Here is a 23,700-nt window from a genome sequence, read left to right as displayed (position 1 = left end):
TATATATCATCACTTAAAACTCCAAACTGTATGCATTTAGGAAATTTGGTTAAAAATATCATCTACAAATCGGTATATTTCTAAATCAAATGGCATGTAGTTTCATTATTCCGATTTGTTGAATTTGTCATAGCTCATGCTGTTGCCCTTAATAATAATATTGGCTAAGGTTCGTCGACAGCAACTGTTATATAATTCTATTTCGTTTGAAGTGATGCAACGTTCTCAAAGTTAGAATCAGGACAATGATTAAATAACAACAGGCATTTAAACCAACATCGAAAACTTCACATTTGAAATGGTTAACTACGTCACGTTTGTTTCTAACGTAAGATCGTGTCACACTGAGATCAATTACAGAAGCTAAAGCAACTAATCAAATACAAAAAAAAAACAAAAAAAAAAAAAACTTCCTGCTCGGTTCACTCAGGAATGGAAACAACCAAACATACTTTGGCGTTATGAAGTTGATGATACAGTAAGCAGTTTGTTTACATTGGCTAAACAAGTATATTTACAAACACAGAGCAATGAATAAGTCGCCATAGCGAAGTCCGACATTATGAAATATATATTCACTGACATTATTATTGTGTATATCAATCTATACCATACATCACAAGATCGAGTAATTCTTAGAAATTGTAATTTCTAGAGGGATCGAAAGGTTAAAAAATAGTTATTTCTTGCTTTGAAAGGTTATATTTTCAGCTGATATTTTCTAAACAATGTTTGAAAGGCTGGTGACAAGGTATTTTGATTATTTCGAATCCGTCTTTTGATTGGAAACACCGGGCTCGTGTCCTTCATCTGGTTGTTAGTTTTCAGTATCGTTTTACATCTAGCGGCCATAGATATATCTTTGGAAGATGGTAAAATGTATCATGCTTTGACTAAGCTTATCCGTCTCCCAAGTCCGTATAGAAGTAATTATCATCCTACAACAATTCGTAAGACGAGATCTACTGCAACGTTGGATTTCGCTGATGCGACTGTCTTGACCTTTATGTTTTTTAATTGAAAAAAATAAATATATGAAATAAAACTAAAAAAACCCGAACAATTAAGGTACGGTCTACAACTTGCTCTCTTGTTTGAGTCATTTAAGCAATTTCCCAAAGTTTTGTAATCAATACTATCTTTATATCATAATGCACAAAGAACCTTTTTAACTATGATGTCTCGTCCAAAATTCAAAAGAAATCCATTTTTAATTCGTTATAGATTCATTTGAATATTAAACATTGCACTCCTATGGTATATATGGCATAAAAAACAACTATTCAGACATATTGAAACAACATTTACAATTGAAATTGAAATTGAAAAAGCGACAATGTGAAACTTAATAAATGTTCGTGTTTTTGTCTGTAAAACACAAACACCGCCATTTGACTTCTCGGCGGCAATGTTGACCCTATGTCTAGCCAGACCTATACCCTCAGTTAAAGAGAAAGAACAAAGGTGAGGAGTGTAATAGTTTTATTTGTATATCACATTAACATCAAGCATGAATCGATACTATCTTTTTATTTCAATGCAAAAATAACCTTTTGAACTATGATGCATTGTCCTAAATAAAAAAAAATATTTGTATAATTCGTTATACTTGAATATCAAACATTGCACTCTTATGATATAGTGGAAAAAAAGAGAAAGTGGAACAGCATTTCTAATTGAAGTATGTGTGAGAAGGGCTGGTATGACAATACATTACTAATGGATATATAAGTATGAGTTTGTGTGCACTCTCAGCATATCGCCAAATATGAAAACAATTAAAAGACCGTGAATTCATTTTATTTTTGGTGTTTTATTACAGTAGAACGATAACCTGGATATTATCCTCATTTTCTTTGACTGGTTTTAGATAATTCAATTATCTGATGATGATTGACTGAGTAAAATAAAGTAGCACGAGTCGAATACTTCAAAGTGCTTCTTTAGATATCGCAAATATTATTAAACAGCAACATTACACTAACCGCGTCGTCCGGGAAAACAGAGAACAGAAGAACTTAAAGCTGACATTTAAATATACACATGAAATAGCGAATACATGCAGCGCCAATTAGAAAATTTGTCTATTCAAGTGGAAGTTATGAGTCTAGTGTGATTAAAATGATTAATAATACATTCCCCCTGACGAGTTCCTAACGAACTATTTATGGATTTCCGTGTGTCACAAACGCTAGAACAGAGTCTCGTGGGTTTCCGTGTGTCACAAACGATAGAACAGAGTCTCGTGGGTTTCCGTGTGTCACAAACGATAGAACAGATACGTCTCTATATACAAATCTCCGTACGTCTCTATATACAAATCTCCGTACGTCTATGTATACAAATCTCCGTACGTCTATATATACAAATCTCCATACGTCTATATATACAAATATCCGTACGTCTATATATACAAATCTCCGTACGCCTATATACAAATCTCCATACGTCTATATATACAAATATCCGTACGTTTAAAAATACAAATATCCGTACGTCTCTATATATAAATCTCCGTACGTCTATATATATAAATCTCCGTACGTCTATATATACAAATCTCCGTACGTCTATATATACAAATCTCCGTACGTCTCTATATATAAATATCCGTACGTCTATGTATACAAATCTCCGTACGTCTATATATAAATCGCCGTACGTCTATATATAAATCTCCGTATGTCTATATATACAAATCTCCGTACGTCTATATATATAAATATTCGTATGTCTCTATACAAATCTCCGTACGTCTATATATAAACCTCCGTACGTCTATATATAAATCTCCGTATGTCTATATATATAAATCTCCGTATGTCTATATATACAAATCTCCGTACGTCTATATATAAATATCCGTACGTCTATATACAAATCTCCGTACGTCTATATATAAATCTCCAACGTCTCTATATATAAATATCCGTACGTCTATATATTAACCTCCGTACGTCTATATACAAATCTCCGTATGTCTATATATATAAATCTCCGTATGTCTATATATACCAATCTCCGTACGTCTATATATATAAATATCCGTACGTCTATATACAAATCTCCGTACGTCTATATACAAATCTCCAACGTCTCTATATATAAATCTCCGTATGTCTTTATACAAATCTCCGTACGTCTATATATAAACCTCCGTACGTCTATATATAAATCTCCGTATGTCTATATATACAAATCTCCAACGTCTCTATATATAAATCTCCGTACGTCTATATATACAAATCTCCGTACATCTATATATACAAATCTCCGTACGTCTATATATACAAAATCTCCGTACGTCTATATATACAAATCTCCGTACGTCTCTTTTACAAATTTTCGTACGTCTATATATACAAATCTCCGTACGTCTATATACAAATCTCCGTACGTCTATATATACAAATCTCCATGCGTCGATATATACAAATCTCCGTACGTCTATATACAAATCTCCGTACGTCTATATACAAATCTCCATACGTCTATATATACAAATATCCGTACGTCTCTATATATAAATCTCCGTACGTTTATGTGTATAAATCTCCGTACGTCTATATATACAAATCTCCGTACGTCTCTATATACAAATCTTCGTACGTCTATATATATAAATCTCCGTACGTCTATATATACAAATCTCCGTACGTCTCTATCAGAGACATATATACAGAGAGATTGGTAACTCTCTATTTGCCCTAGTGGCCCCTGACCTTCCCACAATCCTTTGCGGTCGCTCGGTTCAGCCTTCACTTGACGCCATATTAGAGAAATCGTGAAAACCACACACATGATTATCGATAATTTCTATTTGAAATCATTACCAAGATCCAATTATGTGCTTTAATTTTATTAATATCAAAGTGCAGAAGTGTCATCAATATGAAATATATCACAATTTGCTGTCCAAGTGTTTGTATTTTGAGTATGAAAGTCAGGCACACCGCAGGAAAGATCGGCGGAAATCTCCAATTTTCGAAAAGTCCCTATGGGGTTTTCGAGAATACGGATAAATGACAACAATGTGCATGATAAACAAGACCACATTCCATAAGTATGATAGTTTTTGGTTAATGTGGTAGCTTTTGTAGTGGCCTAAATAAAACGAGGTGCTTTTTGTGTGCGTTTAAAATTGACGATGTTTTGGTCTGACGTAATGGCTGCTTAATCACAAAACTAGGACATGTCGAATAGGACCCAATGGATTTTCGAAAATACGGATAAATGACAACAATGTGCACGGAATATAAGACTATATCCCATAAGTATGATAGTTTTTGGTGAATGTGGTAACTTTTGTAGCGGCTTAAATAAAACGATTTGCTTTTTGTGTGTATTTAAAATTGACGATGTTTTTAGTCTGACGTATTGGCGGATTAACCAGAACATGTCGAATAAGTTCCAGTACATCGATACACACATGCGCAAAGCCCGATTTACCTGTGCTCGCGTGTGTTTGATAGGGGACAAGGCGCTCTCGATAAGGGATATGCTTGAGTGGTCACGAATAAAGGGAGCCACCACTTGTACTGGGAAATAGCGATGTTACTTATCTCTGTATATATGTCTCTGTCTCTATATACAAATCTTCGTACGTCTATATATACCAATCTTCGTACGTCTCTATATACAAATCTCCGTATGTCTATATATACAAATCTTCGTACGTTTAATTTATGTGTATAAATCTCCGTACGTCTCTATATACAAATCTCCGTATGTCTATATATACAAATCTTCGTACGTTTATGTGTATAAATCTCCGTACGTCTCTATATACAAATCTCCGTATGTCTATATATACAAATCTTCGTACGTTTATGTGTATAAATCTCCGTACGTCTCTATATAAAAATCTCCGTATGTCTCTATATAAAAATCTCCGTATGTCTCTATATATAAACCTCCGTACGTCTGTTTACAAATCTCCGTATGTCTATGTTTACAAACCTCCGTACGTCTATGTTTACAAATCTCCGTACGTCTATGTTTACAAATCTCCATATGTCTCTATATGTAAATTTCCGTACGTCTATATACAAATCTCCGTAATCGACATGGTTACCTATTTCCGGTACTCTACCTAATCTGGTAATCTACATTCCTCTATGATTTTGGTAATCTCTGAACGTCTATTCTGTTCACAAGTCTACTTCCGTTAATCTACGCATGTCCAGGATTCTACAGGAGTCTATAAGTATACCGATTTCCGGTAATCTGCGCAGGTCTCACCGCCTACATGTATTTCCAGCAATCTCCGTACTTCATACACAACACGCTTTGTCACGTTCACATTGCTTTAGTATTGTTGTGATTTTGCAACAAGCTAATTACTTGTTTGTTTGTTTCCTTGGATACAGCTATGCGATTGTATCATTATTTCCTTTATCATTGAAATTTTGTGAATGAAATGCATGTACAAATCAACCCTAACTGTCGATGCCGGCCACAGTGATTGATGACAGTGATATAACGCTGTATCCTTCCATTACAGCCACTGAAACCGTTACATAATTGATTCATGTTAGGCGCGGCTGTGGCTGATAACAATATCTAAAAAGTTTTTCCGGCATATAAAACGATTCGAAACAATTTATCTTTAAAATGCATGTATTCATGTCCGTGGCTTGCAACATGTAAGGATTAATAAATCCGAAATCGATATGAAACCTTTATAAAGTTGTTTTTTTCCATCATGTTCCACGGGGAAAATGATTCATTCTGATTTAAAGTCATTTTATTGAAAGTAAGATTTATCCAAACGAGATTTTTTATTTCAAGCTTTTTTATATCGTATAAAAGGACAACGTTGATAAAGCAATTCCACCGTTTTTGATAAAATTCACTGATCTATAATTCCTACCCCATATCTAATTGATAGAGTTATCAAAAGATAATAGAATTAAATCTGTTTAACACACCGGGTAGTATATCCCTACCTCGTGTATCATTAACAGAGTTAGTCTCACTGTATCATATCTGATTTAACACACTTGGCAATATATCCCTACCTCGTGTATCATTGTTAGAGCTACTAGACTCACTGATCAAATCTGATTGAACACACTTGGTAATATTACCTCGTGTATCATAAACAGAGCTAGTCTCACTGATCATATCTGATTTAACACACTGGGTAGTATTACCTCGTGTATCATTGATAGAGCCAGACTCACTGATCACTATTTAAGGATTAACATCAAGTATTTTTTCTGTTATACAGTCATAACAGAAAAAACTGGAGTGTACTCTAAATAAACCGCGAAGCGGTTTATGAAGAGAGTACACTCTATTTTATGTTATGACTATAACAGAAAAAATAATTAATGTTAATTCTTATAATTTAATTTCGTCTTATGCACACCAAGATATTTCACTTTCTTTGGCGAACTCTTTTCTGTGATAAATTATTACGCAACGTCATCAGCCAATCAAAAATGACGTTACATTTCGCAACGTCAAAAATTTTGTTATGGAGGTATAACAAAATTATTTCAGCCAATGAAAATGCGTGTTTCATACAAAATTAAATTATATCCCTATATCAAATTCACCTATACATTGGTTCTCTTTTGATAACAACAACTTTAACAGCTCTAGAGAACTTGAAATCGATCGTTTATATAATGTGTATGCTCAGTAACACAGGGTTGAAAGCACTGATATCCGTTTGGAAACTGAAAAGTTCAGTTTTGCACATTTAAAGAAAATATCTCATTAAAACTATAATAATCTATTATGCAGAATAGAAATGATGTCATTAATCCCATTGCATTTAACATATGCAATATTCAAGATAATAGTATCAGATATTGAATCCGAATGAGTTTCACGATAACTCTATCAATATAGGAAATGGGATCAACATTCACGCTATCGATTTTGTAATTGATTATACATCATGGAGTGTGGGTTTGGCATTTTGCCAAGGCTCGGTACATGTATTGCATGTTATTTATCTTATTCGGATTACATAGAAAATTTTATGATATAACAATTACACATTTTTAAAACAGATTTAAAGAGATAATCTATCAGCAGAATACCATCTGCATCCCAGAAAACCGAGGCCATAACCTTTCCAGCTGATGGAACATGCTTTGCCTTCTTTGGCGGGGTAGAGCCAATGTGCTTCTATTGTTTCGATTGTTGTTTGGCCTCTGGGGTAAAAATGATGCACCCATGTTTCATCCATAGTGACAAATCACTGAAGAAAGTTGGCAGAATCTTCGTCAAAAAGGTTCAGACTAGCACGTGATAATATGCGCCTGGTTTGCTTCTGAACGACTGTCAGAAGTCTTGGCACCAATCATGCCGAAAGGTCTCTCATTGTAGGATCCTCTGTCATAATGGAATGTACTCTTTCCTGTGAAATGTCAACTCTACCGGCTATATATATCTTCCTGTGACTCGTCTGTCAGTTTGTTCTATAATATAAGACTTCGAAGGTTCAAATCGTGATTTTCTTTACATTTATTATCGGATATTTACATTTTTGTTATTTGCCGAACCTTGAAGTCTTATCGATAGTTGCAAAAAACGCGGAGCAAATCCGCGCAAATATCCGCCGGGGAAATCATGATCGTTAATTCAAACACACAATGTCAGCTTGAAATGAATGATTCTGGCAAAGATGAATAGTTTATGAACGGAAGCAACTACTTACCTTTGTGATTGGAGTGTAAGGTATACATTATTTTAAGTGTTTTTCCCATACTTCACACAAGTCTATTACTAGATCATACCCGAAACATTCCGGAGAGGGTAAGTGTTCCGAAAGGAACAGTATAAAATCCGAAGATCTTTTTATACGAAACGCAATGGTACAAAGACTGTATTCCTTTGGTACACGACCCTATATAGTCAGAGAGTAGTAAGACTTAAAAGAGCATCCTTCAGTACCTCCTTCAAACGAGGATCACAACATATCAATCATCCCTCGTACCTTATCAGTTCTAATGCAAAACAATTCATTAAAAATACAATTCAATAAAAAAAAAAAATAGATAGATAAATAAGTAAATAAGTAAATAAATAAGTAAATATATAAACCCCAAATAACAATGATGAAGAATTCCGCAGCGCAAGTAGAACACGTCACATCACAAAAAATTACCACAAGTAAGCGGTAACGATATAAGTCGTCCAAACAAAATGATGCCTTCCTGCCGACAATCCAAAAACAAACAAAAAAACAAAAAAAAACAAAAACAAAACAAAACAAAAAAAACACACCAACCCACACCCCTTCTTACACAAACACCTTCACCACCACCAACACGACAACAACAAATACCGACCTAATAGCAATACCATGATTCAGACTCCAAATTGATTAAACAAGGGCAAAATGTAAACAACAATATATATTTGCATGGATATCCAGCAAAAGTACAAGGAAAATAAGACCAGGGGCTCCGAAAGAGTAAGCATCTCTGTTTCATCTTCGGCAACCGCTGGGCGCCGTACAATTCCAGTAAAAACCTTCGAGCAGCGTCATTTCAGCTTCGTTCAAACGATATATACAGTCTGGGAGTTAAGTAAAATGAAAATCTTTCAAAAATGATTTTAAACAATGATGGCTTGTATCTAGTAGCGAGAGGGATTTGATTTGAATTCAAATGTGGGATACTCTCAACAACATAATTGCCCATGCGCGCTCTACAGAATGAATTATTTGTCTATCATGTATCTGCTACCGCTTAATGTTGCCCGCATTGGTATCTTGTTCGGTTTCTCTTGTGTGCTCGGCCTCTGTGTCCTGTATATTAATACATGGTGTTTGTCCATGTGTTTAGTTATTAGTTCTTATCCTCTGCAGTGTAAAAAAATGATTTGATTGATATTTCCAATAGTGATTTTTGTAGATCTATATGAAATGTATATCTTTTTGAGGTGGGGCTATATTGTTACATACATATGTATATGTTTTATTTCTGTTTCCAAAAATTGTCACTTTCTTGTTTCAGGATGTCTTTACCATCGCTGTGTGTCTATTGATGATAAATATATCAGGCAAGTTCTCAGTTTCAAGTTCATATTGAAATATTTCAATCGATATTATTGCGTATACACTAGTATATAATTTCTGCGTGAAATATTATTTTTGCTTTTTGTTGTTTTATTTGTTTGTTTGCTTGGTTTTTTTTTTTAAATTGCAATAAAATCTATCATTATTCATAAAAATATTAATTAATTTCTACCATCAGTACCATTTACACAGATTTATTCAATAATCATGAAATCATGATTATTAACACATTTCAAATTTCGTCTTTCATTCATATATTTCCAGAACAAAATCCATATCCTCCAACGATTTGGAAGCGGAGGTTGGTTTTCGTGTCGGTGGCTACATCATGGTATGATGCCACCCTGTACTGCCACACCAACCATACACGTCTCGTGGATGACACATCAGAGGCCACCAAGGAAATCATCAAATTTTACAAAGATAGCGATTTATATTGGAAAAATCACAACTGGTATGTATAATATAAAGGTATAATCTTTAAAGTCAGTTGGAAACCTATTTCTATAACAATTTAATTCCTGCGAAATCTGACGTTGAAACTGTAATGAGTTTCCGACATATAATAATCTCCTTGCATCGTCCCGGCGAGACTTACCGTGCGTTCCTTTATCGGGTCTGTTGTGCTAGCATTTGCGATGAAATTTTACACAATATATATGTTTGACGAAACTATTCAGGTATTGAATATGTAACGTTTTGAAAACAAGAAAATACTTCTGGTAAAATTTTGACGACACTTTGGAGGAAATTGACAAATTTTGCAGGACGGAGGAGTTACAGACCTTTTATATTAGTCTATCATCGGTCTTTGACCTCTAAACGTTCTAAGCACCTATAGGTAACACTTTAGGTATTTTGCATCATTGACAAGTCCTGAAATATAGAAACATCTGTATGACGCAGTTTAATCCACTTCTGTTCTACTGTTTCTACCTCTCAATTCGTTTTAAATGGTGCCAACAAAATGTGTCGATTGGGAAATTCTGATAAATACAGCAAATAGACTGAGCTATTGGTATTTCTGGTATTTTATTAACACTATCTACATAAGCTTGTCCAATATCATACCACACATAAAACGATTAAGTATAGCTTACATATTATCCATTATGTATGGAAGTAGAAAATTTCATATTTCAAGTATACTAAATTTGGTATAATATAGTATGAACTGTAACTTGTTTACTAGTATAAGTACGGTATATACGTACGTTATCTAATATTTCCCCACTGCTCTGTATAGTGGTGTAGTTTATTATCTTTTTCTTGGTCGTTAATGAATTATTTTTTTTATTGATTAAAAGTTTAGGGTGGCACTGTTTTCATTATTAAGTACACAGGTTACCGGTCAAGTTTGTTACTGTTTTATGCTTAGGAAAAAACACAGAGCATATCGATTTTGCAACTAAACCATAGTTCTAACTCAAATCGACAAAACGAAAGCAAAATACAAACAAAAGTATGTATGGAGATTGGAGGCAAAAGTACGAGGAGAACAAGACTAGGTATTCAAGGACGGTAAGCGTCTCCTCATCATCGATGACACTTGGTATACAATTCTAGGTCAAATTCGGGTAACGTCACACATTCAAAATAAGAACTAGGGTTGTATACAGCATAACCACTAGGCAAATCAACAGGCATTAAAACATCTGACTTCATATGGTATACGGAAATCATATTTCCCAATGGTCGACTACTGGTTGAATAAGTATCTGTTTTAGTGACGTCGACTACTAGTTCGGTATGTATCTGTTATAGGGACGTCGACTACTGGTTCGGTATAAATCTGTTTTAGGGACGTCGACTACTGGTTCAGTATGTATCTGTTTTACGGACGTCGACTACTGGTTCAGTATGTATCTGTTTTAGGGACGTCGACTACTAGTTCGGTATATATCTGTTTTAGGGACGTCGACTACTGGTTCAGTATGTATCTGTTTTAGGGACGTCGACTACTGGCTCAGTATGTATCTGTTTTAGGGACGTCGACTACTGGTTCAGTATGTATCTGTTTTAGGGACGTCGACTACTGGTTCAGTATGTGTCTGTTTTGGGGACGTCGACTATTGGTTCGGTATGTATCTGTTTTAGAGACGTCGACTACAGGTTCGGTATATATCTGTTTTAGGGACGTCGGCTACTGGTTCAGTATATATCTGTTTTAGTGACGTCGGCTACTGGTTCGGTATGTATCTGTTTTAGGGACGTCGACTATTGGTTCGGTATATATCTGTTTTAGTGACGTCGGCTACTGGTTCGGTATGTATCTGTTTTAGGGACGTCGGCTACTGGTTCAGTATATATCTGTTTTAGTGACGTCGGCTACTGGTTCGGTATATATCTGTTTTAGGGACGTCGACTACTGGTTCAGTATGTATCTGTTTTAAGGACGTCGACTACTGGTTCAATATGTGTCTGTTTTAGGGACGTCGACTATTGGTTCGGTATGTATCTGTTTTAGAGACGTCGACTACAGGTTCGGTATATATCTGTTTTAGGGACGTCGGCTACTGGTTCAGTATATATCTGTTTTAGTGACGTCGGCTACTGGTTCGGTATGTATCTGTTTTACAGACGTCGACTACTGGTTCGGTATGTATCTGTTTTACGGACGTCGACTATTGGTTCGGTATGTATCTGTTTTAGGGACGTCGACCACTGGTTCAGTATGTATCTGTTTTACGGACGTCGACTACTGGTTCAGTATGTATCTGTTTTACGGACGTCGACTACTGGTTCAGTATGTATCTGTTGAAGTGACGTCGACTACTGGTTCGGTATATATCTGTTTAAGGGACGTCGACTACTGGTTCAGTATGTATCTGTTTTACGGACGTCGACTACTGGTTCAGTATGTATCTGTTTTAGGGACGTCGACTACTGGTTCAGTATGTATCTGTTTTGGGGACGTCGACTACTGGTTCAGTATGTATCTGTTTAAGTGACGTCGGCTACTGGTTCAGTATGTATCTGTTTAAGGGACGTCGACTACTGGTTCAGTATGTATCTGTTTTACGGACGTCGACTACTGGTTCGGTATGTATCTGTTTTACGGACGTCGACTACTGGTTCAGTATGTATCTGTTTAAGTGACGTCGGCTACTGGTTCAGTATGTATCTGTTTAAGGGACGTCGACTACTGGTTCAGTATGTATCTGTTTAAGTGACGTCGGCTACTGGTTCAGTATGTATCTGTTTTAGGAACGTCGACTACTGGTTCGGTATGTATCTGTTTTAGGGACGTCGACTACTGGTTCGGTATGTATCTGTTTTAGGGACGTCGACTACTGGTTCAGTATGTGTCTGTTTTAATAACGTCGACTACTGGTTCAGTATGTATCGTTTTAGTGACGTCGACTACTGGTTCGGTATGTATCTGTTTTACGGACGTCGACCACTGGTTCAGTATGTATCTGTTTTGGGGACGTCGACTACTGGTTCGGTATGTATCTGTTTTACGGACGTCGACCACTGGTTCAGTATGTATCGTTTTAGTGACGTCGACTACTGGTTCGGTATGTATTTGTTTTAGGGACGTCGACTACTGGTTCAGTATGTATCTGTTTTAGGGACGTCGACTACTGGTTCGGTATGTATCGTTTTAGGGACGTCGACTACTGGTTCAGTATGTATCTGTTTTGGGGACGTCGACTACAGGTTCGGTATATATCTGTTTTAGGGACGTCGGCTACTGGTTCAGTATGTATCTGTTTTAGTGACGTCGACTACTGGTTCGGTATGTATCTGTTTTAGGGACGTCGACTACTGGTTCAGTATGTATCTGTTTTACGGACGTCGACTACTGGTTCAGTATGTATCTGTTTTAGTGACGTCGACTACTGGTTCGGTATATATCTGTTTTAGTGACGTCGACTACTGGTTCAGTATGTATCTGTTATAGTGACGTCGACTACTGGTTCAGTATGTATCTGTTATAGTGACGTCGACTACTCGTTCAGTATGTGTCTGTTTTAGTAACGTCGACTACTGGTTCGGTATGTATCTGTTTAAGTGACATCGACTACTGGTTCAGTATGTATCTGTTTAAGTGACGTCGGCTGCTGGTTCGGTATGTATCTGTTTTAGGGACGTCGACTACTGGTTCGGTATGTATCTGTTTTAGGGACGTCGACTACTGTTTCAGTATGTATCTGTTTTAGGGACGTCGACCACTGGTTCAGTATGTATCTGTTTTAGGGACGTCGACTACTGGTTCAGTATGTATCTGTTTTAGGGACGTCGACTACTGGTTCAGTATGTATCTGTTTAAGGGACGTCGACTACTGGATCGGTATGTATCTGTTTTAGGGACGTCGACTACTGGTTCAGTATGTAACTGTTTTAGTGACGTCGACTACGGGTTCAGTATGTATCTGTTTTAGGGACGCCGACTACAGGTTTAGTATGTATCTGTTTTAGTGACGTCGACTACAGGTTCAGTATATATCTGTTTTAGGGACGTCGACTACTGGTTCGGTATGTATCTGTTTTAGAGACGTCGACTACAGGTTTAGTATGTATCTGTTTTAGTGACGTCGACTACTGGTTCAGTATGTATCTGTTTTAGGGACGTCGACTACTGGTTCAGTATATATCTGTTTTAGTGACGTCGACTACTGGTTCAGTATATATCTGTTTTAGTGACGTCGACTACTGGTTCAGTATATATCTGTTTTAGGGACGTCGACTACTGGTTCGGTATGTATCTGTTTTAGGGACGTCGACTACTGGTTCAGTATGTATCTGTTTCAGGGACATAGACTACTGGTTCGGGATGTACCTTGCAGACCACCTAGCACCGGTATACGTGTGGGATGGCAGCTGTGAAGCCATGAATGTTACAGTATTTGAACGATTTAAAGATGGCATTCCTAAAGTTTCAGACCTTGAAATAACTACGCGGTGTGGTATAGGACAGAAAGGAGATATGAAGTGGAAGTTTGCGGACTGCAGTCTCACTAGTTATAAGTCGGTCTGCCAAGAGGAGCTTGGTAAGTCGGGATGTTGATGTAGTATCCCTGTACATGAAAAAATACAATGAAACTTGTGCTGATGAGATACCTGTCTTAAAACAACAAGAGAATGAAAATATTTAAACCAAAGAACATTGATAACAAAGTATGAAATTGGGGATGAATAGAAAAAAAGATGTTCACATAACCCTTGTTAAAGTATAACTTATCGAACTAACTTCGTTTAAATTATTGATTACTATTTAATATTTGTTATATTTTTATCGGTGGAATATCGAAAATTATTCATTTTACAAGTGAGAAAATCACTTTTTCTGATAATTTTCACTAGTGAAAAATGTCATATTTTTTATGATTTTACCAATCAAATCACTGTTTTACAAACGATAATGGGAGAACTTTACTTCTCAGGTAGATTTCGTATCAAATGTACTAAATAGAATATCCAACATTATCTTGGGTAATGCCAAATACATTTCACTCGTGGGGCTTATATCAAAATATTAGCCCCACGAGTGAAATATATTTGATATTACTGAAAACGCTGTTAGATATCCGCTATAGTTTTCAATGTGATGCCCTAGTGACAAAAAATCAATATATTCTGTCTTTCGAGAAAATGCGTATGATATTAAAGGAGAAAACCATCGAGTTTTCTTTCCTAGTATCACAAACAAACCTGCTCCAGCGACAGTCTCTATATAACGACCCCCTGTCTATAGCGACCGTTTTGTACAGGTTCAACACATTTTTACTCTACAATGACACCGTACATAACGACCACCTCCGCAACGTGTATAATCAAATGTATAAGAGTAGAGAGTACAACCCATACATGTTGTGAGAACATTAGGTCATGTGACTAATCATGTGACGTTATTGATATAAGTGTATCAACACTGACATTGCTGTAACAAGAACATAACGAACTGATGTTAATATACCTCTCCTTTTTATAAAATTATATCCCTCGACTTCGCTTAGCTTTTAGTCCCGTGTGTTAGTCGGGGGAACTATAGTAACAAGAAATATCTTTAAAAAAGATAAACGGCATAGTTTTAATGCTGGTGGTTATAATGTAAAACTGCTGGTGAAATAAATTAACGAACTAATTTATAAATGCGCAGTTTCAGCACGGATAACAAAATTATATCAGTTTGGATCATTTTTGGTGATAATAAGACTGCATTTGAATCAGAAATATGATTTTATTAATGTGCCATTTGAATAGATACATCCACTTATTCAGCTTGCATTCAATCTTAATTTTGTTTCGTCTTTAACTGCATGTCTGCATTTTGCATTTACCGCTACATTGACCAATCACATACTCCATCTTGACCAGTAACGCCACCTGTCGCGTCATATCCGGGGCCAAAACAAAATTAGACGGCTATGCCGAAAAACACCTCCACTCGCATGTCGCCTCATGCGAAAGATGGACTGAGCTCATTAACGGACACGTATGCTTCGAACTTGCTGGCCGAACTAAACTAAACTTTAACGAACGCGCCTTCCATTTGCAAACGACAGTTTCTTAGTATTGTGGCACTGTCATGGTTTTCTGATGTTATAAGATGAAGGTGATCCAAAAGATCCTGGAATACACAAAAACGTTTAAAGCATCCGTTGACGTTTTCTATTTTCTTTTTTCTTTTATTTACGTTATTAGGAGGCGAAGGGCAAAAATATATACGAGATTGAAAAATGATGACATTGTACGAACAGTTGACTGTTGGTGGACTACCATGTATATTGCTTGTCTGACCATGCGTCACAAGATGACTGTTGGGCCTACCAGGTCCGCGAGTTTGGCTTGTCTAACGTCACAAGGTAACAAGTTAGACTACCAGGTCTCCGCGCCCGCGGTTAACTGACCTTACGTTACACAGTGACTGTTGATGGACTAACTGAACACCGAGGTTTGCTGGTCCTGTAGCTGGAAGTTTACTCTGTCATTGTCGTCAATAAAAAGTTATTAATATCCAGTACCATCGACAGGACCCATGTGGACGTGATGACCTTACGGAGTATATTATACTTTTCCTCACGACTGTCAAAACTTGCAAAGATCTAGTGCATATTTGTTATTTTATCAACAGGTGTTCGGTCGTGACAAATGACTCAAGACCGGGACTCAAAATTTAATAATATGTTGGTTTTTTTTCTTTCCTAGGACCGTGTACCTTCCAGCGAGACACCGCCCTTGGTGCATGCACAAAAGGGAGTAAGATAGAGTGGGTTGTAAATGTAGCCAGCAGAGAAGAGTGTGAACAGCACTGTAGTCAAATCATGGCGAGGAGTGTAAGAAACGGCGAATGTTGGGCCGTCACGTACATCAACAGCAGTCAATCCTGTTTCCCGTCAATCCATGAACAACCATTTAGGTTCGAAATGGATACAGGTGAATACCAGGATCCTTGCTCCGAAAATTTTATTGAAGATCTTGGCTTGGACTCTGTAGTAAGCTGGAAGAGATGTTACGATGGTAAGGAGATTCTGTTTTACGATGAACATCATAAAAAAAACACCTTTTCGGTCGTGGGTTTAGACCATACGCTTTGTTGTATCGAAAAAAAACTGAAGTCAGCTGGGTTGAGAGATATAATTTTCTATACTGCTCCGAGTATTTATAATTCTTGAATTTACTTAGACATTGTGTAGCAACCTCCTATTGTTATTTTCTTGGGATTTCTTGCAAAGCATTATTTATCGATAGTCGCGGAACCGGGATCAGTTAGAGGGTTATTTTAAAGATTCAGTGGATTTGAATGATAGCTAGAATATACATCACGAAAAATGAATATGACATTCTGATATATCTAAATCATACTTAAAATATATTTTAAATATAAAATACACATACAGAATTCATTGTCCCCGTTTTTTCCCATTTCAGAACCTGGAGTAGTTACTGGTTCTATTCCTAGTTCTAGTGACGATACACCAATATGCTTTCCAATGACAACAACAACTCCAACAACAATATCAACAACTACAACAACACCGACAGCCACAACGACGCACACTACTACAACAACACCACCAACAACTACAACAACACCGACAGCCACAACGACGCACACTACCACAACAACACCACCAACAACTACAACAACACCGACAACTACAACAACACAGACAGCCACAACGACGCACACTACTACAACAACACCACCAACAACTACTACAACACCGACAACTACAACAACACCGACAACCACAACAACGGAGACTACTGCAACACCACCAACAACTACAACAGCGCTAACAACAACTCCATCGCCATCAACTACTACAATACCGACAACCACAGCATCGCAGACTACTACAACAACTACAACAACGCTAACAACTACAACAACACCGCCATCAACTACAACCACGCTTACAACTACAACAACAACAACTACAACAACAACGCCAACAACTACTACCTCAACACCAACAACCACTACAACCGAACCAGCAACTACAAAATCATCAACCACAGCACTGACAACTTCAACTGGAACTCCTCCAATAAGCTCTAATGCGATATGTAAATGTCGATGTGTCGTCTTTTCAAATATAACAGTTGAAGAAAAACTTAAGGAACTCAAAGAAGAACTCACTATTGACAAGAAACAAACATCTTCTTATATACGGTCTATTACAAGTGCGCCAGATGATCGTGTTAGCGCCACGACTATGGGCGCAACACTAGGCGCCGGAGTCCTAATTAGCGTGGCAGTTCTGATTTTATTAGCAGATTTTGCCAGCTTGTATCGGAACTTTTGTAATTCAGTTTAAGAAAATCGTCAACAATACAAATGTAATTAGTCTTAAACTTGTTCAGCAGAATTAGTTTTCTTTCTTACATAGGTTTGATTGGTGTCATTTTCCATCCTCGTGATTTTTAGATCACCTGAGACGAAGTCACAAGTGACCTATTATAATCCGCCTTTGACCGTCGTCGTCCGTCTTACGTGATTTTCTCACAAACCCCTGAACCAATTTCAATGAAACTTTGCAGAAGTCTTCAATGGTCAAAGCTCAATTCAAATTGTGAATTACAATTATCCCCGACCCCAAGTGGCCAGATGGACGGGGCTTAAAGTTGATCAACTTGATTCAAACCATAATTGTGAAATTTATTACCCATGTGCTTCATGTTTATCCCTAGGGAGGGGATAAACTTTACTATATAGTTCATATAGGGAAATCACATTTTGACCATCATTTGTTGGATTGCCTTTCGAAATAATTCAAACTTGGTTAAGATTATTATCATCTGATGGCAGTTTTATGTTATACACCTATTTGCCATGACTGGCCTCTAAGGGGTGATGGGCGGGAACAGAAATATGTTTAAACTCTAATCGGCCTCTTCTTTGTAGACTACATGAAATCGGCGCGAGCTATTTGAATGCAATTTTGACATTTATCTAGCTTCGTCACAAAACTAATCAAAGATGAAATCTATCAATAGTTTCGAATATTTTGGATTTCTGATAAGGCGTATAATTTCAATTTAAGTTATTGCGTGTTACTAAGATCATAGAAAGGAAGGTGCCACAAAAACGGTCCTAGAGCTGAATTGATTTTCTCTCTCAAGCACTGTTAATATTTTGATACTAATTTTATGGCTTTATTGATGGTCTATGGAGCAATGTGTCTGATTCATTTATCAAATGATAATTCAATGTTCATCTTCATTTTGGTAACACGCTTTTTTGCTATCGAAACATAGAAAACAATTTCCTTATTCTAACCCACACTTCTCGGTACACTTACTGTCTATGTTTTCTTGCTTTACGGCAGTTCAACGATTTTCTCTATAGGGAACAACCAACCAACTGAAAAAATCATATTTTTGAAACAGCCCCTGTGTATAGAAAGTTGAGCCAAGGATAAAATGTCTGGCAGCCACTGATTGGTCAGTATGCTATGAAGTGAGAAAATAGATATGTAGCCTGATAGGTAACTATCAATAAGAAATGTTGATATAAATTTCGTAAGTCCGATTGTTTTTTCCCCAAAGTTCAGGTAATAATAAAAAAAAAAACCAGGTAAACTTTTAAGATTTTTTGAGAATTTTTACTGCGAAATTCACCTTTTTTTCAAAATGGCTACCATGGAGAAAATTTGAAAACAACTGGTTGGTTGGTCCCTAGAGTGTTCATATCTTCGGCATATTTAATTCATCCCTGTACAAATATAGCTAACTAGCTATTAGGAATTGAGTAATTATACATTGCTACGATAACCTTGTGTATTTTGTCTTTGTACCTGCTAGTAATCGCCGTGTTCATGGATGACGAATTTCGTTGTTAACTAAATAATGGCTCAATATATGAACACGCGCTTGATGTTATGTAAAAATATCCTATAATAATACTTATCAACATGGCTTTGGATCAATGAACCTTTCCATCTATATTTAAACAGTCTCTTGTCAATTTTGATAATAATTTCATCCCTTCTGTATTTCCAGACTTAGATTTATTCATTATTTTGATCATACTAATTATAATACAAAGTTCATATTCATTTATTCACTGCTATTCAATGATAGTCATTTCTGGTTTTACACAATTCTTTATAAAATCATTTTCATAGAAGATGATAATAGCATGTAATTTGCTGTCCGTCTTTGATAACGTTGTCAGAATAAATATTCTGATCTCGTCCAATTGTAGTTATATACAGTCAGATTGTCTGAATATTGTGTTTATAGACCGCCACATTTCTGAATCACGTATTTTAAGAACAAGTATTTCCATACCGTCCATTGCCTGAATTATGTATATTTCCATACCGTCCATTGCCTGAATTGTGTATATTTATATACCGTCCATTGCCTGAATTGTGTATATTTATATACCGTCCATTGCCTGAATTATGTATATTTATATACCGTCCATTGCCTGAATTGTTTATATTTATATACCGTCCAATCGCCTGAATTAAGAATTTACTGCCTCATTGTCTTTGTCTAAATCATGTTTTTACATTTTGTCCAACTTCATGAAAAAGTGTTTGTACATCTCGTCAAATTATTTGAATTCAGTAATGACGGATATAATTGTTCTTTAGATAAGTTTATGTAGTAAATCTGGTTATACTTACTAATACTTACTATTCAGTTACAGTGTACTACGCTTTCCATGCAATTCACAGATAATATTATTACTAGTGGTCATTTTTTCGCTGTAATGCATTATTAACTGTGATAAATAGGATCTTATACTCGTGTAAGGTATACATAGAGTACACTCTCCAATTTGCAAGTGGTCCGCGTTGAGACAATAGACTTGTAATAATTGTACAATATCTTTTTTCTTCAAAATATCTTGTAATTCGTCTTCGTTCATTGTAGCGAAACGTCCTTGGGGTATCTCGTTTACCATATTGCAAACAAAGTGGTGCCGAACATTCATTTGTTTCCAGCATTCTAATTGGCTGTTGTCCAAATAAACACGTTACGTGATTGGATAATAGGAAAGCAAAGATTGCTTACCTTCTTCGTGCTAAAAAAATGGGGAATTTTCCCATCTGATTTATTTTTAACACGAACAGGTCTACTCGCTGAAAGGTCATTGGGAGGAAACTAGGAAATTGGCCAATAAAAATCTAGCAAACACACCAGCCATATTCCAAATGCATTTTCAATTAGCATAAGTCTAGTGTAACACCGTGGACCACTACAAGATTTGGACAGAGCCTTTAGAATTTTAATTAATTTGTTTTAGTTGGCCACTAGATATTTTGAAGAAAAAAGATTCATTAAACATCTGGAAAAATACATGAACTTCAGGTGCAACAAATTATTCCGGCAATATCTAAATGCCAAAGGTCAGTCTGCGTACTTTGAAAAAAACCCACTTTGGTCAAAATTATTTGGACAGAGCCTTGGGAATTTGTTTTAGTTGGCCATATTACGAAATAGTTATTGCCTTTTGTTTTTGGTGTACACAAGACTATACGGACTTGCAAAGACTTTGTTCACCTCGGACTTAATTTGGCCTCGATAAACACACTTTTACCAGGTTCGCACAGTCTTGTGTATGTCTCTACAAACAGCAATAACTGTATAGAGTATATTACTGATAGCCATGCATATTTCGTTCTAATATTATTATCTTAACTTGTAATAATTCTAGTGCTCCATCAATCTTAAAACTGAATATTTCATATGTATGTTTGGGATTCGTTTTAGATATTGAAATGTCGGACACTTGAATTAGCAGGATGGTTGTAAATTGAACGACTTGAATTAAAGTGTACTTTTTATCATCTCCAAAAAATCTTAATTGGTTGATTTTTCAAAGCTTACAACTAGCATGTTAACCAGTATTTACAAATGAGTAATAATTCCTAAGAAACTTAAACACCAAATTATTGGTTCCTACATTGCCTTGGTTACATGCGAAGGAAACACAATTTCAGTCTTGTAAGGCAATTTCCGAATTTATTTTAACGATGAATCTTAGAAACCCTAGCCTTTATCTGAGCATTGAGATATATACCAAGGTCCATTTAGACATTTTGTAAACAAATAAGTTACATCAGATTGCTTAAATGGAAGAAATCAACTGTTACAGCTTTTGGATTTATTAAAATTTGGATGTGTACTCTAACCTCTGTAGCCTTAGCGGTTACTCCATTACCGGTAGTTTAGGCGCAGAGATATGTTCTAACTAAAAGATTTAAGAGAGAATAACCCCGGTATTCTAGCATTGTACCTTGGATTCTCATTTAGCATGATGTTATGAACAATACTTCTTCAATAATTTTCCTTTAAACAAGCACTTCAAAATATCATAAACTGCATCACAAACTTACAACGGATCAGGTACCTAAATTATTTAGTCTTCCAAAGATTGGAAGATATATATAATCAGACTACACATGGCGTGATTATTTATTTCACCCCTGTGGCATAAATTATTAATTTCCATATATTTTTATTCTCGAAGAATCTGCATAATGAGAATAAAAATATATTGAACTGAATAATGTATGTCACAAGGGTAAAATAGATTATCTCGTCCTCTTAATCTTACCAGAACCACTCGAATGTATAGTCTTATCATGCACCAATCTATTAATACTCCGTAATTATATTTATGTATTACATTGTCGTTAAAGTCAACAACAACAACAACAACAACAACAACAACAACAGTAGATTTCGTAAATGTGGCATATATATTGTTTTTTTGAACGACAGTCTTTTCCTTAACAATTATGAGAAAGCCCGTTTTGATTTTTTGATGGTTATGGTATTTTGCTATCAGAGTAAAGTGAGTGAGGATAGTAAATTGGACGTGTAAGGTCAAAAGACCTTCCGTTTATACTTGTGATAGCAATAAAACGAATTAAACCTTTCCTCTGTCATTCCGTTCCTTAATTACACCATTGATATTTTTGGTCTCAAATATTGCCGTTAAATGTCAATGAAACTGCCTATTTGCTTTCTGAATTTCTTTTTTTATTCTATAATTGTCTGTTGATCAATGAAAGTGGGTACTGCATGTATTTGGACATTCCCTAGTGTATAACATTTGAGTTTGTTGTTGTTTTTTTGTGTGTGTGTGGGGGGGGGGGGGGGGGGGGGGGGGGGGGGCTAGATTACATTTGTAATAACAAGTGACTACACACTTACTGAGCATGTAATACATAACATGTAATACATGTTATACACATGTTATACACATGTAATACACATGTAATACACATGTAATACATATGTTATACACATGTAATACACATGTAATACACATGTAATACATATGTTATACACTTGTAATACATATGTTATACACATGTAATACATATGAAATAACAAGTGACCAATGGCTGTACCAAGTCAGCTGGTTGGCGCGAATATATCGACCTGCCTATAAAGGCAACCTGTCTATAGTGAGCAATGTTTTGTCTATTTCCCCTGGAGCGATCACAGGTTTGACTGCGTATTTTGGATTTCAGAATATCGACTTGTTCAGATATTATATACTATTGGAATATTGAAACAGGAAAAGCCTATAAAAGGCTTTTCATCACAATCATAAACATGATTCTATACAGACAACATGATGTAGAAAAAATATGCATTTAGATAATGATATATATAACATAATAGGTCTTACTTTGGCTACCAATTACACAATAATTAAATGATAAATTATATGATTGTTATCCATGTGAGCTTAAATAAATCCGTTCCGTTCTAATAAATCTCATGATATTTATATATCTGATGCATACGCAATATCGTACCATGACAAAACAATGTGTCTGGCAGCATATGCATACCTTATGTAGTCGTTGAACATTAAACACCTATGCAAATATCGGATCGCCTACTTTGCACCTGGCCCCACTATGTATCCGTGTATCTGTTAGTCGAGCAGTACATATCTAAATAATTAATAAATTAGTAAGACTATCAAATATCATTGAGAATAGTAAGACTTTTATATTGTCGTATAACAAAAATGTATAAGGTAATAATTTCTCCATTGATATGTTTAAACTGTGTACGGTTTTTAAGTTTTGAGGATATGTTCGCGACAGCATGTGTAGGTGAACTCTGCATAACAAATTTTAGCAGGTTAAATCGGGGTTCCGCAAAAATAACTATTTAGTTGGCAATCTGCGATCAAAACAACAAGTATCAGCCGACATAACATCAAT

The 23,700-nt window shown here is 35.9% G+C and overlaps 1 protein-coding gene across 1 annotated transcript; it reads left to right on the top strand.

Moving 5' to 3' along the window:
• Positions 1-9,208: 9,208 nt before the first annotated feature.
• LOC117322645 (flocculation protein FLO11-like) lies at positions 9,209-17,848 on the top strand. The gene is made up of 4 exons (XM_033877581.1): positions 9,209-9,494; positions 13,799-14,037; positions 16,196-16,507; positions 16,919-17,848. The coding sequence occupies exons 1-4, from the start codon at positions 9,256-9,258 to the stop codon at positions 17,809-17,811; spliced, it is 1,683 nt and encodes a 560-aa protein (XP_033733472.1). The 5' UTR covers positions 9,209-9,255; the 3' UTR covers positions 17,812-17,848.
• Positions 17,849-23,700: the final 5,852 nt, after the last annotated feature.

The sequence above is a fragment of the Pecten maximus genome, chromosome 3, assembly GCF_902652985.1.
Source record: "Pecten maximus chromosome 3, xPecMax1.1, whole genome shotgun sequence".
NCBI lineage: Eukaryota > Metazoa > Mollusca > Bivalvia > Pectinida > Pectinidae > Pecten > Pecten maximus.
This window is presented reverse-complemented; position numbering and strand designations above follow the sequence as displayed.